This window comes from Rhinopithecus roxellana, chromosome 19 (assembly GCF_007565055.1).
Source record: "Rhinopithecus roxellana isolate Shanxi Qingling chromosome 19, ASM756505v1, whole genome shotgun sequence".
NCBI lineage: Eukaryota > Metazoa > Chordata > Mammalia > Primates > Cercopithecidae > Rhinopithecus > Rhinopithecus roxellana.
The window spans coordinates 72,115,212-72,133,906 of record NC_044567.1 but is presented as its reverse complement, the minus strand read 5'-3'; the positions used below and the strand labels follow the sequence as shown (position 1 = coordinate 72,133,906).

Below are 18,695 nucleotides of genomic sequence, written 5' to 3'. Positions count from 1 at the left end.
GAAAGAACACCAGCGGGTGGGGAATGAACATGGAATGATGGGGACCTCTGTCACATTTAAACCAAACAACATCCGTACTTTCGTTTCATGCACTAATCATTTATTTGCACTCATAAAAACTGGCTTGCTTTGAAAAGCTTCTTCCAAAAGCTGTATTGTGGTACTTTTGACTCTGGGACAAGAGGAAGAAGTTGGGGGATTCGGGCAGTTGGTGGCTGGGCCCCCAGAGACATATGTGGTGACCACTGTTTAAGACACCATTCATCACTTGGGGACGGAGGGAGCACATAGATGGACCCCAGGCTCATGGATGTTCCTCCTTCCACAATCATTTACCAAAATACCCGTTCAAGAAATACAGTTCCAATCTCAGCCTAGTTGAGACAGACACAGGCACTTAAATAAGTACCAAGGAGGGCTCTGCAGAGACAGTGCTATTGGAACTGAGTCCTGAGGGCCAAATCAGCCTTGACCAGACCAAAAAATATGGAAGAGTATTTCAAGCGGTGGGAATAACGCATGCAAAACCTGAAAACAAAGAGGAGCAGGTCACATCCAGCAACTGGTGACTTGCTTACTAAGGCTGGAGATGAACCTTGGAAGGAAGAAGGGAAGTCAGAAGGCCAGATAAGGCCGGGCGCGGTGGCTCAAGCCTGTAATCCCAGCACTTTGGGAGGCTGAGACGGGCGGATCACGAGGTCAGGAGATCGAGACCATCCTGGCTGACATGGTGAAACCCCATCTCTACTAAAAATACAAAAAACTAGCCGGGCGAGGTGGCGGGCGCCTGTAGTCCCAGCTATTCCGGAGGCTGAGGCAGGAGAATGACATAAACCCGGAAGGCGGAGCTTGCAGTGAGCTGAGATCCGGCCACTGCACTCCAGCCCGGGCGACAGAGCAAGACTCCGTCTCAAAAAAAAAAAGAAAAAAAGAAGGCCAAATAATTTGGCAGAGGCTAGAGGCTCTCTTTTACTGAGTTGTTTTTGTTTTGTTTTGTTTTTTGAGACGGAGTTTCGCTCTTGTTGCCCAGGCTGGAATGCAATAGCGTGGTCGTGGCTCACTGCAACCTCCACCTCCCGGGTTCAAGCAATTCTCCTGCCTCAGCCTCCTAAGTAGCTGGGACTACAGGCATGCGCCACCACGCCTGGCTACTTTTTTTTTTTTTTTTTTTAAGACCAAGTCCCACTCTGTTGCCCAGGCTGGAGTACAGTGATGCGATGTTGGCTCACTGCAAACTCCGCCTCCCAGGTTCAAGTGATTCTCCTGCCTCAGCCTCCTGAGTAGCTGGAATTACAGGCGTCCACCACCATGCCCAGCTAATTTTTGTGTTTTTAGTAGAGACAGGGTTTCACTATGTTGGCCAGGCTGGTCAACACAGGAGGAGGAGGGAGGTAAAGGCCGAGTCTGGGAACAGGCCAGAGTCTGCAGCCCTTCCTGCTGGAGAGAGGGTCTGAAAGCTCAGGTCCGGTTAGAGGTCAGCAGGTGTCTCAAGAAGCCCATGGAGGGATGAGGTGGACCAGAACAGCACATGGAGTACAGAAAAGAGGGGCAGGCAGCTGACCGCAGTGGCTCATGCCTGTTATCCCAACACTGTGGGAGGCCAGGGCAGGTGGATCACCTGAGGTCAGTGTGAGAACAGCCTGGCCAACATGGTGAGACCCTGTCTCTACTGAAAATACAAAAATTAGGCCAGGCACAGTGGCTCACGACTGTAATCCCAGCACTTTGGGAGGCCAAAGTGGGCGGATCTCGAGGTCAGATCGAGACCATCCTGGTGAACACTGTGAAACCCCATCTCTACTAAAAATACAAAATAATTAGCCAGGCGTGGTGGTGATCGCCTGTAGTCCCAGCTACTCGGGAGGCTGAGGCAGGAGAATGGCGTGAACCCGGGGGGCGGAGCTTACAGTGAGCGAAGATCGAGTCACTGCACTCCAGCCTGGACAACATCGAGACTTTGTCTCAAAAAAAAGCCAGGTGTGGTGACTCACGCCTGTAGCCCCAGCTACTCGGAAGGCTGGGGCACAAGAATCGCTTGAACCTAGGTGGCGGAGGTTGCAGTGAGCCGAGATAGCCCCACTGCACTCCAGCCTGGGCAGCAGAGTGAGACTAGGTCTCAAAAAAAAAAAAAGAAAGAATGGCCGGGCGCGGTGGCTCAAGCCTGTAATCCCAGCACTTTGGGAGGCCAAGACGGGCGGATCACGAGGTCAGGAGATCGAGACCATCCTGGCTAACACAGTGAAACCCCGTCTCTACTAAAAATACAAAAACTAGCCGGGCGAGGTGGCGGGCACCTGTAGTCCCAGCTACTCGGGAGGCTGAGGCAGGAAAATGGTGTAAACCCGGGAGGCAGAGCTTACAGTGAGCTGAGATCCGGCCACTGCACTCCAGTCTGGGTGACAGAGCAAGACTCCGCCTCAAAAAAAAAAAAAAAAAAAAAAAAAAAAAAAGAAAGAAAGAAAGAAAAGAGGGCCAGGAACTGGTCCTCCCGGGTTGGAGGCGGGGATAGGTGGGAAGGGCAGAACACACCATGGGACAGCCTGACATGGGGCTCACTGGATGCGCCCCTCCACACGCAACAGCAGGTAGTCCCTGAGGAGCGGGGGCAGTGGCAGCCGGGTGGCACCCTGCCGGCAGCGGCTTCCCAACCGAGCGCGCACAGCTAGTCGGGCCAAGTGCTGCAGCCGCCTTGGCTGGTTCACCATGCACAGGGCCGAGCTGTAGAAGGCTTCGTGCTCCTAGACCAGAGTAAAAGAGGGTCACATGACCCTTGCCCTACCATCTGGGGGCAACCCAGTGGTGAGGGTCCTGGGATTTTGCAGCATGCACCCACCTGGGTGTTTCGTGTGTCTCAAAGGACTCAGATTCAGAACCATAGAGGCCCTGCAGTGATAATGGGGGCTGGGGCTCCACTTCAGGGAAGGGTCTTCACTATGTCTGCACCCACTCCCACCCCAGAGAGGCTAGCACAGTGCCCACCAAGTTAGAGATGCCAGATAAATGTCTGTGCTGATGCAAGTGAGGGAGGCAGGAGAGGTGTGTGGTGTTAGGGGGTCAGCCTGGGGTACCAGGGGGAGGTACCACTCAGCCCATCCTCTCTACCCAGGGACCCTCCTGCTGCTCCCTCCATGACGCTGATCCTGAAGGAATAGACCTGTGGCTCATCCCTCCTCCCCATCTCGGCCCTGAGGCAGACATACCTTCCACAGTTCTGGGAGCACCGCCGCCACCCAGGTCTCACAGGATGGGACACAAGGATAGGCATTAAGCAGGACTTCCAGGGCCCGAGGGAAGTTGGCACAGTGTTTCAGCATCTAGGGGTCAAAAGAGCGTATTGGGCACATGCCTCCCGCAGCCGAGGGCAGACCCAAGTCTCAACCCACATGGCCAATCCTAGCCTAATCTGGGGGGCTAAGGTCTGAGTCTCTCTTCCCTTTTCTGTGCTTCTGTCTACTCCACCCTCAAGTGCTCAAACATTTTGGCCCCAGTTTTCCTCTGGGGCTCTTCCCTCCTTTGGACTCTCTCACAGAATCCTCTTTCCCCCTCCCAAGCTGGGGACAGCCCCCTGGCCACTGAGGGTGGGCTTTCAGTCTCTTAGACCCTCTCTCTTCCCCAGAGGCTGAGTAGCTCCAGCCGTGGGCTCCCCCACACAGGAGCCTCCTATCTCAGGGTCTCCCAGCGCACCTCAGGGCGCACAGGCTGGGCCCCGTAGTCCAGCAGTGCAGCGAAGAGGACCTCGGGCTCCCAGTTGGGGGCGTCCTGGACGGCCTGCAGCGCACAGTCCATTGGTGTGTGGCCCGCCCCATTGGGGACCTCAGCCCGGGCCCCGTGGCGCAGCAGCAGCTCGGCCAGGCCCCCGCAGCCGTTGGCACAGGCGTTGTGCAGCGGCGTGTGGCGCTTGCGCCCGGCCGCCCGGGCATCAGCTCCAGCTTCCAGGAGCCGGCGCGCCGCAACCTGGTGCCGCCTGCAGCTGCCTGGGCCCTCGGCCCCAGCGCACGCCGCGTTCAGTGCCGTCTCGCCCTGGCTGGTGCGCAGGCCCACGTCGGCGCCATGCTCCAGGTACAGAGCCACATGCTGCTCCAGGCCGCGCGCCGCCGCCACATGCAGGGGCGTCTCCTGGCTCTCGCCTGCCGCCAGGTTCACCGTCGCTCCCGCTTCCAGCAGCAACTTGGCGCACCTGGGGACAAGAGAGCAAGGTCCCGGGGAAAATCCTGAAGGCCTGGGACCCCTTCAGCTTGCTGTCACCCTCCCTTCTCTTTCCACCCCTTTCACCTTGAGGTCCTACCTGGTGTCCTCCATGAGAGTCACACAAGCCCCGCTACAGACAACAGAACTGGAAGGTGCTGAGAGCTACCAGAAGCATCTTCAGTTTTCATATGAAAAACTTAAGCCCAGAAGTGATTTGTGCAGCCAAGGACACAGCAAGTTAGTGGCTGCACCAGAAATAGTACTCACTGCCTCAGACAGTCCCTCCCAGAGTCTACTCTGTCTCAGTTGTCTCCTAACTTTTTTTTTTTTTTTTTTTTTTTTTTTTTTTGGAGACAGGGTCCCTCTCTGTCGCCCAGGCTGAAGTGCAGTGGTGCAATTAGAGCTCATGTAGCCTGGACCTCCCAAGCTCAAGCAGTCCTCCTGCCTCTGCCTCCCAAGTAGCTGGGACCACAGGTGGGCACCATCATCACACCTGGCTAATAGATTTTATATTATTTTTTGTAGAGACAGGGTCTTACCATTTGCCCCAGCTGGTCTCAAACTCCTGGGCTCAAGCAATCCTCCTGCCTTGGCCTCCCAAAGTGCTGGGATTACAGGTGTGAGCCACCACACCAGGCCTTATTTCCTAACATTTTGATAGCACAAAATTTGGAAAACCCACTTCTGTGTACGTTATGAAACACAGAAAATTTAAAAGTATGCACCAAAACAAAAATACAAGTTATAATATTTTATTTCTGCCCTCACACTTAAAAGACCACTCTTCTAAACCAGGCCACAATCATTCAAGCAAAGGCAGGCACTTGGGGCCACCCTCCTCCACTTTCTCCTAGAGAAAACAAAACCAAAGGAAAAACAGCAACAAAAACAGGTTTTAGAGAGCACATGTTTCCCAGGTCCAGGGAAAATTATAGACCAGAACACTGTGGCAGCAAACATGCATCCTTACCTACTGCAGGGTAAACCAAACATGCAACAAACTAAATTAATAATGATGAAACCAAACTAACAGTAACTTACAACTAAAAAGCCAGAACGGCAGCTTCTGGAAACTCAGGAGCAGATCCACCATCCTCAGTGAAACCCTGATAACCAAATACCCTTTCCCAAAATGGCCAAAATTCTTGCTCACATATTCCACATAGGTGTCTTGCTCTGTAGCCAAGATGTGAGTAGCAGCCAGTCTTCCATAAGCTACTGAATTATCTCCTTGGTAAATTCTAATCATAGGCTAATTTTTGTTTCCAAATACTAAATTTTTTTTTTGAGGCGGAGTCTCGCTCTGTCGCCCAGGCTGGAGTGCAGTGGTGTGATCTCGGCTCACTGCAAGCTCTGCCTCCCGGGTTCATACCATTCTCCTGCCTCAGCCTCCTGGGTAGCTGGGACTACAGGCACCCACCACCACACCCAGCTAATTTTTTCATTTTTTTTTTTAGTAGAGATGGGGTTTCACCGCGTGTTAGCCAGGATGGTCGCGATCTCCTGACCTCATGATCCACCTGCCTTGGCCTCCCAAAGTGCTGGGATTACAAGCATGAGCCAAGTCTTGCTCTGTCGCCCAGGCTGGAGTACAGTGGCACCATCTTGGCTCACTGCAGTCTCCACCTCCCGGGTTCAAGCAATTCTTCTGCCTCGGCCTCCCAAGTAGCTGGGACTACAGGCATGCACTACCATGCCTGGCTAATTTTTGTGTTTTTAGTAGAAACAGGGTTTCACCATGTTGGCCAGGATGGTCTTGATCTCCTGACCTCGTGATCCCCCTGCCTCGGCCTCCCAAAGTGCTAGAATTACAGGTGTTAGTCACCACACCCGGCCTTCAAATACTAAATTTAAGTAACACTCCAAAGCTCGCCCAGTAGGGTTCCAGTAAGTGGGCATTCTCACGTTACTTAGAAAGATGAAGTCTGTTGGAAGGCACACCAAATGCCTGTAAGAACCCAAGAAAGGGCTGGCAAATGTGGACCACTTCTTGGACCTCATCTAGATGTAGCGGAGAGAGGTCCCCAGCTTGTGGGCAGTGGAGAGTCTTCCAGGAGCCCTTGGATCCTTACCTGCCACCCTGTCTGTTGACCTGATTGTATTTTTTTTTTTTTTTTTTTGAGATGGAGTCTCGCTCTGTCACCCAGGCTGGAGTGCAGTGGCGTGATCTCAGCTCACTACAAGCTCCGCCTGCCGGGTTCACGCCATTCTCCTGCCTCAGCCTCCCGAGTAGCTGGGACTACAGGCGTCCGCCACTGCACCGGCTAATTTTTTGTATTTTTAGTAGAGACGGGGTTTCACCGTGTTAGCCAGGATGGTCTTGATCTCCTGACCTCGTGATCCGCCCGCCTCGGCCTCCCAAAGTGCTGGGATTACAGGCGTGAGCCACCGCGCCCGCCACCGCGCCCGGTGACCTGATTGTAAAAGTGCAAATACCCTCATGCAGGGACTCCAAGAAACTGCCAACCTTAAAAAAAGTGGCAAGGCTGGGCACGGTGGCTCAAGCCTGTAATCCCAGCACTTTGGGAGGCCGAGACGGGCGGATCACGAGGTCAGGAGATCGAGACCATCCTGGCTAACATGGTGAAACCCCGTCTCTACTAAAAATACAAAAAATTAGCCGGGCGAGGTGGCGGGCGCCTGTAATCCCAGCTACTCGGGAGGCTGAGGCAGGAGAATGGCGTAAACCCGGGAGGCGGAGCTTGCAGTGAGCTGAGATCTGGCCATTGCACTCCAGCCTGGGCGACAGAGCCAGACTCCGTCTCAAAAAAAAAAAAAAAAAAAAAGTGGCAGTGTTGGTATATTGGTTCATGTCTATAATTCCAATACTTTGGGAGGCCGAGGCAGGAGGATTGCCTGAGCTCAGGAGTCAGAGACCAGCCTGGGCTACGTAGAAAGACTATGTCTCTACTAAAAATAATAATTTTTTAAAAAATAGCCAGGTAGGCCGGGCGCGGTGGCTCAAGCCTGTAATCCCAGCACTTTGGGAGGCCGAGACGGGCGGATCACGAGGTCAGGAGATCGAGACCATCCTTTTTTTTTTTTTTTTTTTTTTTTTTTTTTTTTTTTTTTTGAGACGGAGTCTCGCTCTGTCGCCCAGGCTGGAGTGCAGTGGCCGGATCTCAGCTCACTGCAAGCTCCGCCTCCCGGGTTCGCGCCATTCTCCTGCCTCAGCCTCCCGAGTAGCTGGGACTACAGGCGCCCGCCAGGTCGCCCGGCTAGTTTTTTTTTTGTATTTTTAGTAGAGACGGGGTTTCACCATGTTAGCCAGGATGGTCTCGATCTCCTGACCTCGTGATCCGCCCGTCTCGGCCTCCCAAAGTGCTGGGATTACAGGCTTGAGCCACCGCGCCCGGCCTATTTTTAGTAGAGATGAGGTTTCACCATGTTGGTCAGGCTGGTCTCGAACTTCTGACCTTGTGATCTGCCCGCCTTGGCCTCCCAAAGTGCTGGGATTATAGGTGTGAGCCACCGTGCCTGGCTATTTTTTTTTTTTAATTTAAAAAGGAAAAAAAATATTTAGGGCTGGGTGCAGTGGCTCATGCCTGTAATCCCAGCACTTTGGGAAGCCGAGGTGGGTGGATCACAAGGTCAGGAGTTCTAGACCAGCCTGGCTAACATGGTGAAACCCCATCTCTACTAAAGATACAAAAAATTAGCTGGGCATAGTGGTGAGTGCCTGTAATCCCAGCTACTTGGGAGGCTGAGGCAGGAGAATTGCTTGAACCCGGGAGACAGAGGTTGCAGTGAGCCAAGATCGTACCATTGTACTCCAGCCTGGGCAACAGGGCGAGACTCCATCTCAAAAAAAAAAATTTTTTTTTCAAAGAAAAAATGTTCGGCCGGGCACGGTGGCTCAACCCTGTAATCCCAGCACTTTGGGAGGCCGAGACGGGCGGATCACGAGGTCAGGAGATCGAGACCATCCTGGCTAACACGGTGAAACCCCGTCTCTACTAAAAAATATAAAAAACTAGCTGGGCGACGTGGTGGGTGCCTGTAGTCCCAGGTACTCGGGAGGCTGAGGCAGGAGAATGGCGTAAACCCAGGAGGCAGAGCTTGCAGTGAGCTGAGATCCGGCCACTGCACTCCAGCCTGGGCAGAGCGAGACTCCGTCTCAAAAAAAAAAAAAAAAGAAAAAGAAAAAATGTTCACCTTGGTCTTGGGTGAACAAAAAAGGGGAGTGGAGCTGAGTTTGGGAGTGGCCAAAGAGCAGAACTGAGTTCTGGGATACTTCTGGGGCAAGGAGGGTTGGATGGAAATTGTGGGGAAAAGAAAGATCAGCCTGTTACTGTGTCTATGTAGAGAGAAGTAGACATAAGAGACTCCATTTTGTTCTGTATTTGAGATGCTGTTAATCTGTGACCCTACCCCCAACCTTGTCCTTGCAAGAGACATGTGCTGTGGTGACTCAAGGTTTAACAGATTTTGGGCTGTACAGGGTGTGCTTTGTTAAACAAGTGCCTGAAGGCAGTATGCTTGTGAAAAGTCATCACCATTCTCTTAATTTCAAGTACCCAGGGACACGTACACTGCCAAAGGTCGCAGGGACCTCTGCCTAGGAAAGCTAGGTATTGTCCAAGGTTTCTCCCCATGTGATAGTCTGAAATATGACCTCGTGGGAAGGGAAAGACCTGATCGTCCCCCAGCCTGACATTCGTGAAGGATCTGTGCTGAGGAGGACTAGTGTAAGAGGAAAGAAGGCCTCTTGGCAGTTGAGATAGAGAAAAGCATCTGTCTCCTGCCCGTCCCTGGGCAATGGAACATCTCAGTGTAAAACCCGATTGTATGTTCTGTTTACCGAGAAAGGAGAAAACTGCCTTAGGGCTGAACGTGGGACTTGCTAGCGCAATGCTGCTCTTTATGCACTAAAAAGGTTTATGGAGATGTTTACATATGCATATCAAGGCACAGCACTTTTCCTTAAACTTATGTCACAGAGATCTTTATTCATATGTCTTACTGCTGACCTTCTCCTTACGATGATTCTATTATCCTGCCACTTCCCTTTTTCTAAGATGGTAAAGATAATGATCAATAAATACTAAGGGAACTCAGAGACCGGTGCCGGCGTGGGTCCTCTGTATGCTGAGCGCTGGTCCCCTGGGCCCACTTTTTCTTTCTCTATACTTTGTCTCTGTGTCTCATTTCTTTTCTCAAGTCTCTCGTTCCACCTAACAAGAAACGCCCACAGGTGAGGAGGGGCAGGCCACCCCTTCAGAAATAGGGGGAAAGGAGAAGGGGGAGAATAAGAGGTGGGGATGGGAAAAGAATGAGGAGAGGGTAATCGTGGGACTAGTGTTGGATTTGAATGGTGGCAGTGGTCAGGGACTTGTTTAAAAGGCATAGATGCCTCATATCAAACTAGAAATTGTTTGCATGGCAGCACAGTCTGTCCCTGGCTTTTCTAAATCTTGAGTAAAGATGTTTTGTTTCTTAGTAGACTTGAAATTAAGGCTGAGTTCCATCGTGGGGATTCTGGACAAGCTGCAGGACAAGACCAGGATGCCCTGGTAGGGTCACAGCCAAGCAGGAATTTGGAACCTGTAGTTCCAGAGCTCATGCTCTCCCAAGGATTCAAGCCCCAGATCCATGGGTGGGGTTTAAGCAATCTCCTGTCAATCTTGAGATCTTGGTGATCTCAGCTAAGGTATTTAGTTAACCTGGACAGACCCGCTAGCCAGAATATATATATATATATATGTATTTTTTTTTTTGAGACGGAGTCTCGCTCTGTCACCCAGGCTGGAGTGCAGTGGCTGGATCTCATCTCACTGCAAGCTCCACCTCCTGGGTTCACACCATTCTCCTGCCTCAGCCTCCCGAGTAGCTGGGACTACAGGCGCCACCACCTCACCCAGCTAGTTTTTTTTTTTTTTTTTTTTTTTTTTTTTTGTATTTTTAGTAGAGATGGGGTTTCACCCTGTTAGCCAGGATGGTCTCGATCTCCTGACCTCGTGATCCGCCCGTCTCGGCCTCCCAAAGTGCTGGGATTACAGGTGTGAGCCACCGCGCCCGGCCGTATTTTTTTTTTAAGACGGAGTCTCGTTCTGTTCCCAGGCTGGAATGTAATGGCACAATCTCAGCTCACTGCAACCTCCGCCTCCCAGGTTCAAACGATTCTCCTGCCTCAGCCTCCTGAGTAGCTGGGACTACAGGTGCCGCATGGCCAGCTAATTTTTTTTTTTTTTTTTTTTTTTTTTTAGACGGAGTCTCGCTCTGTCGCCCAGGCTGGAGTGCAGTGGCCGGATCTCAGCTCACTGCAAGCTCCGCCTCCCGGGTTCACGCCATTCTCCTGCCTCAGCCTCCCGAGTGGCTGGGATTACAGGTGCCCGCCACCTCCCCTGGCTAGTTTTTTTGTATTTTTTAGTAGAGACGGGGTTTCACCGTGTTCACCAGGATGGTCTCGATCTCCTGACCTCGTGATCCGCCCGTCTCGGCCTCCCAAAGTGCTGGGATTACAGGTGTGAGCCACCACGCCCGGCCCTTTTGTTTTGTTTTGTTTTTGTTTTTGAGACAGAGTCTTACTCTGTTGCCAGGCTGGAGTGCAATGGTGTGATCTCGGTTCACTGCAACCTCCACCTCCCAGGTTCAAACGATTCTCCTGCCTCAGCTTCCCAAGTAGCTGGGACTACAACCTCGCACCACCACGCCCAGCTAATTTTTGTATTTTTAGGAGAGTCGGGGTTTCACCATGTTAGGATGGTCTCAATCTCCTGACCTCGTGATCCGTCCGCCTTGGCCTCCCAAAGTGCTGGGATTACAGGCGTGAGCCACTGTGCCCAGCCTAGCCAGAATATATTCTAAGGATATCATCTGGCAAGTACATAGAGATGTTCATCATACTGCTATTTAAAATGGTTTTTAAAAAATCTACCCAATTGATTTGGGGGCTAGTTATAAAATTCATGGCAGATGCCTCTACAGTAGAATTTATGCACATATATATACACATGTATTTTTCTTCCCCTGTGGAGATGGGGTCTTTTGTGTTGCTCAAGCTGGTCTAAAGCAGTAGTCCCGCCTTGGCCTCTCAAAGTGCTGGGATTACAGCCATGAGCCACCGTGCTCAAGCCAAGAATATAACTTTTACCTTTTTTTTTTTTTGAGACAGAATCTCATGCTGTCGCTTGGGCTGGAGTGCAGTGGGACAATCTTGGATCACTGCAACTTCCGCCTCCCGAGTTCAAGCGATTCTCCTGCCTCAGCCTCCTAAGTAGCTGGGATTACAGGTGTGCGCCACCATGCTAATGTTTTATATTTTTAGTAGAGACAAGGTTTCACCATGTTGTCCAGGCTGGTCTCGAACTCCTGACCTCGTGATTCACCCGCCTTGTTCTCCCAAAGTGCTGGGATTACAGGCGTGAGCCACTGCGCCCGGCCAACTTTTAATTCTTAAAAGACATACAGACTGCTAACTCTGCCTCATCTCTGTTTAGGAGGGAGCTAGGATGGGTGGTGGAAAGGGCTGCTATAGTCTGTGGTCTGCAGAGAAGGGGGAGCCTAGACTCTCCCCCCTCCCCACCCACTCCCCTTCTTTCTCCCTCCTCTTCTGCCCTCTTCTGGTGCTCCCTACCCTGTTCAGCTGACCAGGCCAGCTGGTTGCTCACAGTCTCCACAATCATGTTGGCGGCCTCTTCATCTTGGAACAGGGCTTGGACCTGCTGCAGGTCGCCGGAGAACAGGGCATGGTGGACAGCTGGGTCTCGGCAGGAACGGTGAGGCCTAGTGAGTCGGGCCCGGGGACTTGACGGGCACCTGCGGCTCCGGCATTGCTGGGCAGCTGCCCGCCGCCGGTCCTCCCATTCCAGCCACTCCCGCTGTAGGCGGAGAGAGCGCAGCGTGGAAGAGGTGAAAGGGAAGGTCTCCCTTGCCATGGATGGGGCCCAGGGTTTGGAGCAGTGGCACCTGGGCAGAGCCAGGTTCCCTCGACCCGACTACCTCCCTTGCTCTGAGAAGCCACCCTGCCCCCTCCACCGTGAGCCAGAGAAAGCAGCAGCTGAGGCTATAAATAGATCCTTCTCTGCTCTGGTAAACACAGTTTGCTCAGAGTCATGATCCTGGTGCTGAGAAGCTGCTGGCCCAACCCCCAGCCCAGGGTGAGGGCCAGCCCCTGCCCCTACTGATACCCTTTGGTTGGTCAGCAGGCCCTCAGCTGAGGCCACCCCTGAACCCCAGCATCTGCATCCACCTTCATCTCTAGCTAGAGCATCTTGGGTTGGCAAGGTCCGGGGTGCGCGAAAAGGTCATGGAGATGGGCAAGGCTGGGAGGAAGACAAGGTGCCTCCAGCCTCTCTGATGTTGGCTCGGGGGCAGAAGTCACCACTGGCCCACATGGAGGAGATAGGACTGATCTCAGTACAGGACATAAGGGGAGGTCAAGACAGAGTTACTGAGTAGGTGAGCAGCTCTTCCCAGCATCTGCAAAGTAATCGACTGGCTCAGGGTCACAGTTTGTGAGAGGCAGAGCCAGAACCCCACATAGATGTTGTGCTTTGGGCCAAGAATGGTGGCTCATGCCTGTAAGCCTAGCACTTTGGGAGGCCGAGACAGGAGGATCGCTTGAGCCTAGGAGTTTGAGACTATCCTGGGCAACATCCTGAGACCTACATCTTTTTTTTTTTTTTGAGACAGTCTCACTCTGTTGCCCAGGCTAGAGTGCAGTGGTGCAATCTTGGCTCACTGCAGCCTCTGCCTCCTGGGTTCAAACGATTCTCTTGCCTCAGCCTCCTGAGTAACTGGGATTACAGGCACCCACCACCATGCCCAGCTATTTTTTTTTTTTTTTTTTTTTTTTGAGCCAGAGTCTGTCTCTGTCTCCCAGGCTGGAGTGCAGTGGCCGGATCTCAGCTCACTGCAAGCTCCGCCTCCCGGGTTTACGCCATTCTCCTGCCTCAGCCTCCGGAGTAGCTGGGACTACAGGCGCCCGCCACCTCGCCCGGCTAGCTTTTTGTATTTTTAATAGAGACGGGGTTTCACCGTGTTAGCCAGGATGGTCTCGATCTCCTGACCTTGTGATCCGCCCGTCTCGGCCTCCCAAAGTGCTGGGATTACAGGCTTGAGCCACCGCGCCCGGCCTATTTTTTGTATTTTTAGTAGAGACAGGGTTTCACCATGTTGGCCAGGCTGGTTTCGAACTCCTGACCTCGTGATCTGCCTGCCTCGGCCTCCCAAAGTACTGGGATTATAGGCATGAGCCACCGCACCCGCCTCTCCATCTCTTTAAAAAAAAAAAAAAAAAAAAAAAGATGGTGCACTTTTTGGCTTCAGCTGCTGCAGCCACTGGGCAGCCTCCCCCATTCTCTAAGCAGGACAGACTGGTCTCTAGAAACTGCCTTCAATCATCCTTTTTTCTCTCTCTCTCTCACTGTGTCGCCCAGGCTGGAGTGCAGTGGTGTGATCTCAGCTCACTGCAACCTCCGTTTCCTGGGGTTCAAGCAATTCTCCTGCCTTTGCCTTCTGAGTAGCTGGGATTATAGGCACACGCCACCACGCCCAGCTGATTTTTGTATTTTTAGTAGTAGGTTTTGCCATGTTGGCCAGGCTGGTCTGAAACTCCTGACCTCAGGCGATCTGCCCGCCTCGGCCTCCCAAAGTGTTGGTATTACAGGCGTGAGCCACAGTTCCCAGCCCCTTCAATCGTTCTTGATTTATTTTTTTAACCCAGCTGTTAAGGGGGCTACATGGCTGGCCTGAGGAGAGCCAAGGGGTTGAGCTGGAAACTCTGGGAATGGACCTGAGATGTTCAAGCCACAGACCTGTTCTCTCTTAAGAAAAAGCAGCTGTGCTTCCAGGAGCCTCTAGGGGGAGGAATGAAGCCATGAAACCACACAAGCTGGGGAAGGGGAGGGCACTGCCTCAAAACTTCTGCAAATCCTGAGCTCACTCAGTGCACAGCAGCCTGCAGGCAGAGCTGGTCTGTCCCCTCTGCGTCTGGGGCTCCTCCTGATGCCTGTCCTGCCTCCTGGCCCTGCAGCAGCGCCTTGCCCAGTGGTCTTTTATTTCTTCCTCTCCCTAGGCCCTTCCCACAAGCAAGTTCTAGCTCCCAGCCTCATGTTTTCAGGCGCCGCCTCAAGTTCAGCCCCTCAGTGCAATGCCTTAAACCTGAATCAACTCAGCCTCTCACCCGGTGTTTCTTCCTCTGGCTATATCCCTTCTGCCCCGCTGCCGGAATGATCTAAAATGGTTAACTCCCTTGCTTTAAAACTTCCGCTGACTTCCAATACCTATTCTTTCCTTTTATTTTTTTAAATAGGGCTCCAAATCCTGGCCTCAAGCAGTCCTCCGAAGTTGGCCTCCTGAATTGCTGGGATTATAGGTGTGAGCCACTGCACCCGGCCTGCCCTTTTCAATTAAGCCCCCAATTCCTTGGTTTGACCCCATGCCACTCACGTAGGATAGGCATCCTCATCACACACGGCTCCCCACAACTGTTCCCTGTCAGGCCATTCCCTTAGCTCAGAATTCCCTCAACCCCTTCCCGAGGATCTACCCCTAAGGTCACCTGCTCTGAGGTCTCTGCGGCAACTCGTTGCCCGACTCCTATAGTTCCAGCCGCTGCCCAGTTTGCACTCCTGAAGGAATCAGGGGCATGCTGTAAAACACCTATCCGTGCTGTTGATGTGGGTCTGCCATGCTGGATGTGGGCTCCAGAGCAGGCCCTGGCACAGTCCGAGCACTTGGCTTATGGCACGCGGGCCTTTTATGTGTAGCGCATTGAATGAAGGTCCCTATTCTCTGCCAGAGCAAACACTTGTCCATCCACCTGCCTGCCCAAGTGGGTGGCAGCAGCCTGGGCTTTTTCTGGCACTGCCCTTACCCCCCTGTTCACCCATTCTCTGCCTGGACCCAGCCTATTGGTGGCATTCCAGGGTGGGGGATTCCAGAAGAGGAATGAGATCATACAAAGCAAAGCTTCGAGGTTCTCAGAGAAAGGCACCTCTATAAATGCAGCCGAGATTAACCCTGTTGGCACCCATTCGGTGTGTTAATTGCCCCGCCAACGACCTGGCTGGGCACCCACAGCTGGGTTCCCAGGGTTGAGAATCTGGCAAGGCTGGGTGGGACCAAGAGGGATGAAGGCAGGTGGGCGTCCGCTTCCTCCCTGAGGCACACAACAGTCATAGCCTAGCCTCTCCCCTGCCTTCTTGCCACACAGGCCTGAAGGAGCTAGGTACCCTAACAGCTCAGTCCCGAGATACCACTGTATTCAGTCCCCTTGTCTGTAGCGTTAGCTTCCTGAGGGCAGAGAAAGGAGGCCTTGACTTCAACCTGGAGGGAAAAGGGCCAGGTGATCAGATGCCCAGCCTGCCTTCTGGGAGCTCAGAGCCTGTGGGGGGTGGTGAAGCACATGAGAAGCCAGGAGGTGAGCGTGGGATTGATCAGGACTGAGCAGGGAGACAGGGGCTCATGGGTATCGAGAATGGGGAACAGGCCCAAGGCACAGGGGGGACTTTTATTTTTTTAGAGATGAGATCTCCCTATGTTGTCCAGGCTGGTCTCAACCTTCTAGGCTCCAGCGATTCTCGCACCTCAGCCTCCCAAGTGGCTGGGACTACAGTTGCATGCCGCCACTCCCAGCTGTGGGGGTTTAGGTGCAGGAAGATCCCATTGTAGATGGGGAGTTAGCAGGGAGTGGAAGGTGGGAGAGAAAGAAGTGCATGGTAGGTTCAGGTAGAAAGACCCAATGGGGCCGGGCGCGGTGGCTCACGCCTGTAATCCCAGCACTTTGGGAGGCCGAGGTGGGCGGATCACGAGGTCAGGAGATCGAGACCATCCTGGCTAACACGGTGAAACCCTGTCTCTACTAAAAATACAAAAAATTAGCCGGGCGAGGTGGCGGGCACCTGTAGTCCCAGCTACTTGGGAGGCTGAGGCAGGAGAATGGCGTGAACCTGGGAGGCGGAGCTGCAGTGAGCGGAGATCGCGCCACTGCACTCCAGCCTGGGTGACAGAGTGAGACTCCGCCTCAAAAAAAAAAAAAAAAAGAAAGACCCAATTGGAATGTGAAGGGACCAGGGTGCAGGGGAATTAGCCCCCTCTTGCCCTGACCTTGTGGCACAGAAGCCTTCTAGAACAGGGCCCTGCTGTAATCAGCAGGTAAGTGAACATGGAGTTCTCAAAGCACTTACTCACTTCAGCCTTAAGACTGGGATCCAGTGGGGCGCTGTGGCTCACACCTGTAATCCTAGCACTTTGGGAAGCTGAGGTGGGAAGGATCACTTGAGCCTGGGAGTTCAAGACCAGTCTGGACAACACAGCAAGACCCATCTCTATAGAAAAATTTTGTTAATTAGCTGGGCGTGGTGGCACCCACCAGTAGTCCATTACTTGGGAGGCTGAGATAGGAGGATTGCTTGAACCTAGGAGATCGAGACTGCAGTGAGCCATGATCACACCACTACACTGCACTCCAGTTTGGTGAAAGAGTGAGACCATGTCTCTAAAAACAACAACAAAAAAAAACTGGAATCCATGGGATCAGTCTCTTTGGGAAAAGGAGATTAACGCTTTCCCCGCAGAGGAGTGCCAAGCCCATGCCCATGGAAGGCCTCTGTCTCCTAGCTGCTTAGTGCAGGCTGAGCCTAAGACAGGAGGGGCTGGCAGTCACACAGGGCTATTTTTTTTTTTTTTTTTTTTGGAGACAGTCTCACTCTGTCGCCCTGGCTGGAGTGCAGTGGCACAATCTCGGCTCACTGCAACCTCCGCCTCCTGGGTTCACGCCATTCTCCCACCTCAGCCTGGGGAGTAGCTGGGACTATAGGTGCCCACCACCATGCCTGGCTAATTTTTTTGTATTTTTAGTATTTTTGTATTTTCACCATGTTAACCAGGATGGTCTCTATCTCCTGATCTCGTGATCCTCCCATCTCAGCCTCCCAAAGTGCTGGGATTACAGGCATGAGCCACCACGCCCAGCCTGCTATTTATTATTTATTTACTTATTCAAGAAACAGTATCTCACCACCTTGCCCAGGCTGGGCTTGAACTCCTGGGCTCAAGTGATCCTCCCACCTTGGCCTCCCAAAGTGCTGGGATTATAGGCGTGAGTCTCCACGCCTGGCCCAAACTGGGCTCTTTAACCTGCTTCCTCTTGCCCATGAGTTGGGAGAGTTTTCCCAACTCTCCTTCCAGAAAGGAAAACAAGGTTGGCAACTTGGTATTAGACCTTTTACACTCCACCCATGCCCCTTGTCCACCTCTAGTCTGAAAAGTGGTACAGAGAAGCCACAGCAACGGCCGGGCGCGGTGGCTCATGCCTGTAATCCCAGCACTTTGGGAGGCCAAGGCAGGCGGATCACGAGGTCAGGAGATCGAGACCATCCTGGCTAACACAGTGAAACCCCAACTCTACTAAAAATACAAAACAATTAGCCGGGCTTGGTGGCGGGCGCCTGTAGTCCCAGCTACTCGGGAGGCTGAGGCAGGAGAATGGCGTGAACCCGGGAGGCGGAGCTTGCAGTGAGCTGAGACTGTGCCACTGCACTCCAACCTGGGCGGCAGAGCGAGACTCCATCTCAAAAAAAAAAAAAGCCACAGCAATGAAGAGTTGCTTGGCAACAAAATTAAGTAGTTTGAGATCATGTCCCAAAGTGTAAAATACCTGTGAGTCCATGCTGATATAAATGGATGAATCAATAAATGAGAACAGGCAAATCTCCCACGCAGAAGAATTCCAAATAAACTGTGTAGATATTCTGCCCTTAAGGAGGTAGAACACAATTCCCCAATTCTTAAATGTGGGCTCCACACAGAGACTTCCTTCCAAAGGGTCCAGTACAGAAAGAAGAAAAAGGAGTAACTTTACAGTGGAGAAACCTGGCAAAGCTTACTTCAGTCAGGTGATCAAAGTCAGCATGAACCCTTGATAAGATGTGGCAAGAATGGCACCTGACCTCTGGTCTTCCTCTCCAAAACCCAGAACCCCAGTCTAATCATCTAATCATTAATGGTTCATCAACTGTGACAAATGTACCATACTAACATAAGGTGTCAATAATAGGGGAGACCACACCTGTAATCCCAGCCCTTTGGGAGGCCAAGGCAGGAGGATCACAGGAGTTTGAGACCAGCTTCGGCAACAATAGTGAGACCTTGTCTCTACGAAAAATTTAAAAATTTGCCAGCCATAGTGGTGCTGCCTGTAGTCCCAGCTACTTGGAAAGTTGAGGCAGGAGGATTGCTTGAGCCCATTAAGGTCAAGGCTGCAGTGAGCTATGACTGTGCCACTGCACTCCAGCCTGGGTGACAGAGAGAAACCCTGTCTCGAAAAAATTGCCGGGCACGGTGGCTCACGCTTGTAATCCCAGCACTTTGGGAGGCTGAGGTGGTTGAATCACCTGAAGTCAGGAGTGTCAGACCAGCCTGGCCAACAGTGGTAAAACCTCATCTCTACTAAAAACACAAAGATTAGACTGGGCGCAGTAGCTCACGTCTGTAATCCCAGCACTTTGGGAGGCCAAGGCAGGCAGATCACCTGAGGTCAGGAGTTAAAGCCCAGCCTTGCC

At 52.5% G+C, this 18,695-nt stretch overlaps 1 protein-coding gene across 1 annotated transcript; it reads right to left on the bottom strand.

Annotated features, from left to right (window-relative positions):
* Positions 1-2,504: 2,504 nt before the first annotated feature.
* On the bottom strand, positions 2,505-12,396 carry ASB16 (ankyrin repeat and SOCS box containing 16). The gene is made up of 5 exons (XM_030924115.1): positions 11,714-12,396; positions 4,309-4,318; positions 3,685-4,228; positions 3,201-3,314; positions 2,505-2,738 (listed from the first exon to the last, which is right to left on the bottom strand). Exons 1-5 carry the CDS (start codon positions 12,063-12,065, stop codon positions 2,553-2,555), a joined length of 1,206 nt encoding a protein of 401 aa, XP_030779975.1. The 5' UTR covers positions 12,066-12,396; the 3' UTR covers positions 2,505-2,552.
* Between the last annotated feature and the right edge of the window lie 6,299 nt (positions 12,397-18,695).

Bases quoted from the DNA above. Each gene is read 5' to 3' on its own strand.
- ASB16 (XM_030924115.1), bottom strand. From the start codon at position 12,065: ATGGCAAGGGAGACCTTCCCTTTCACCTCTTCCACGCTGCGCTCTCTC. The intron at 3,315-3,684 runs GTGCGCTGGGAG...TTTGACCCCTAG, and splicing joins CCCAGCCTGTGCGCCCTGAG to ATGCTGAAACACTGTGCCAA. The intron at 2,739-3,200 runs GTATGTCTGCCT...ACTCTGGTCTAG, and splicing joins TGCTCCCAGAACTGTGGAAG to GAGCACGAAGCCTTCTACAG.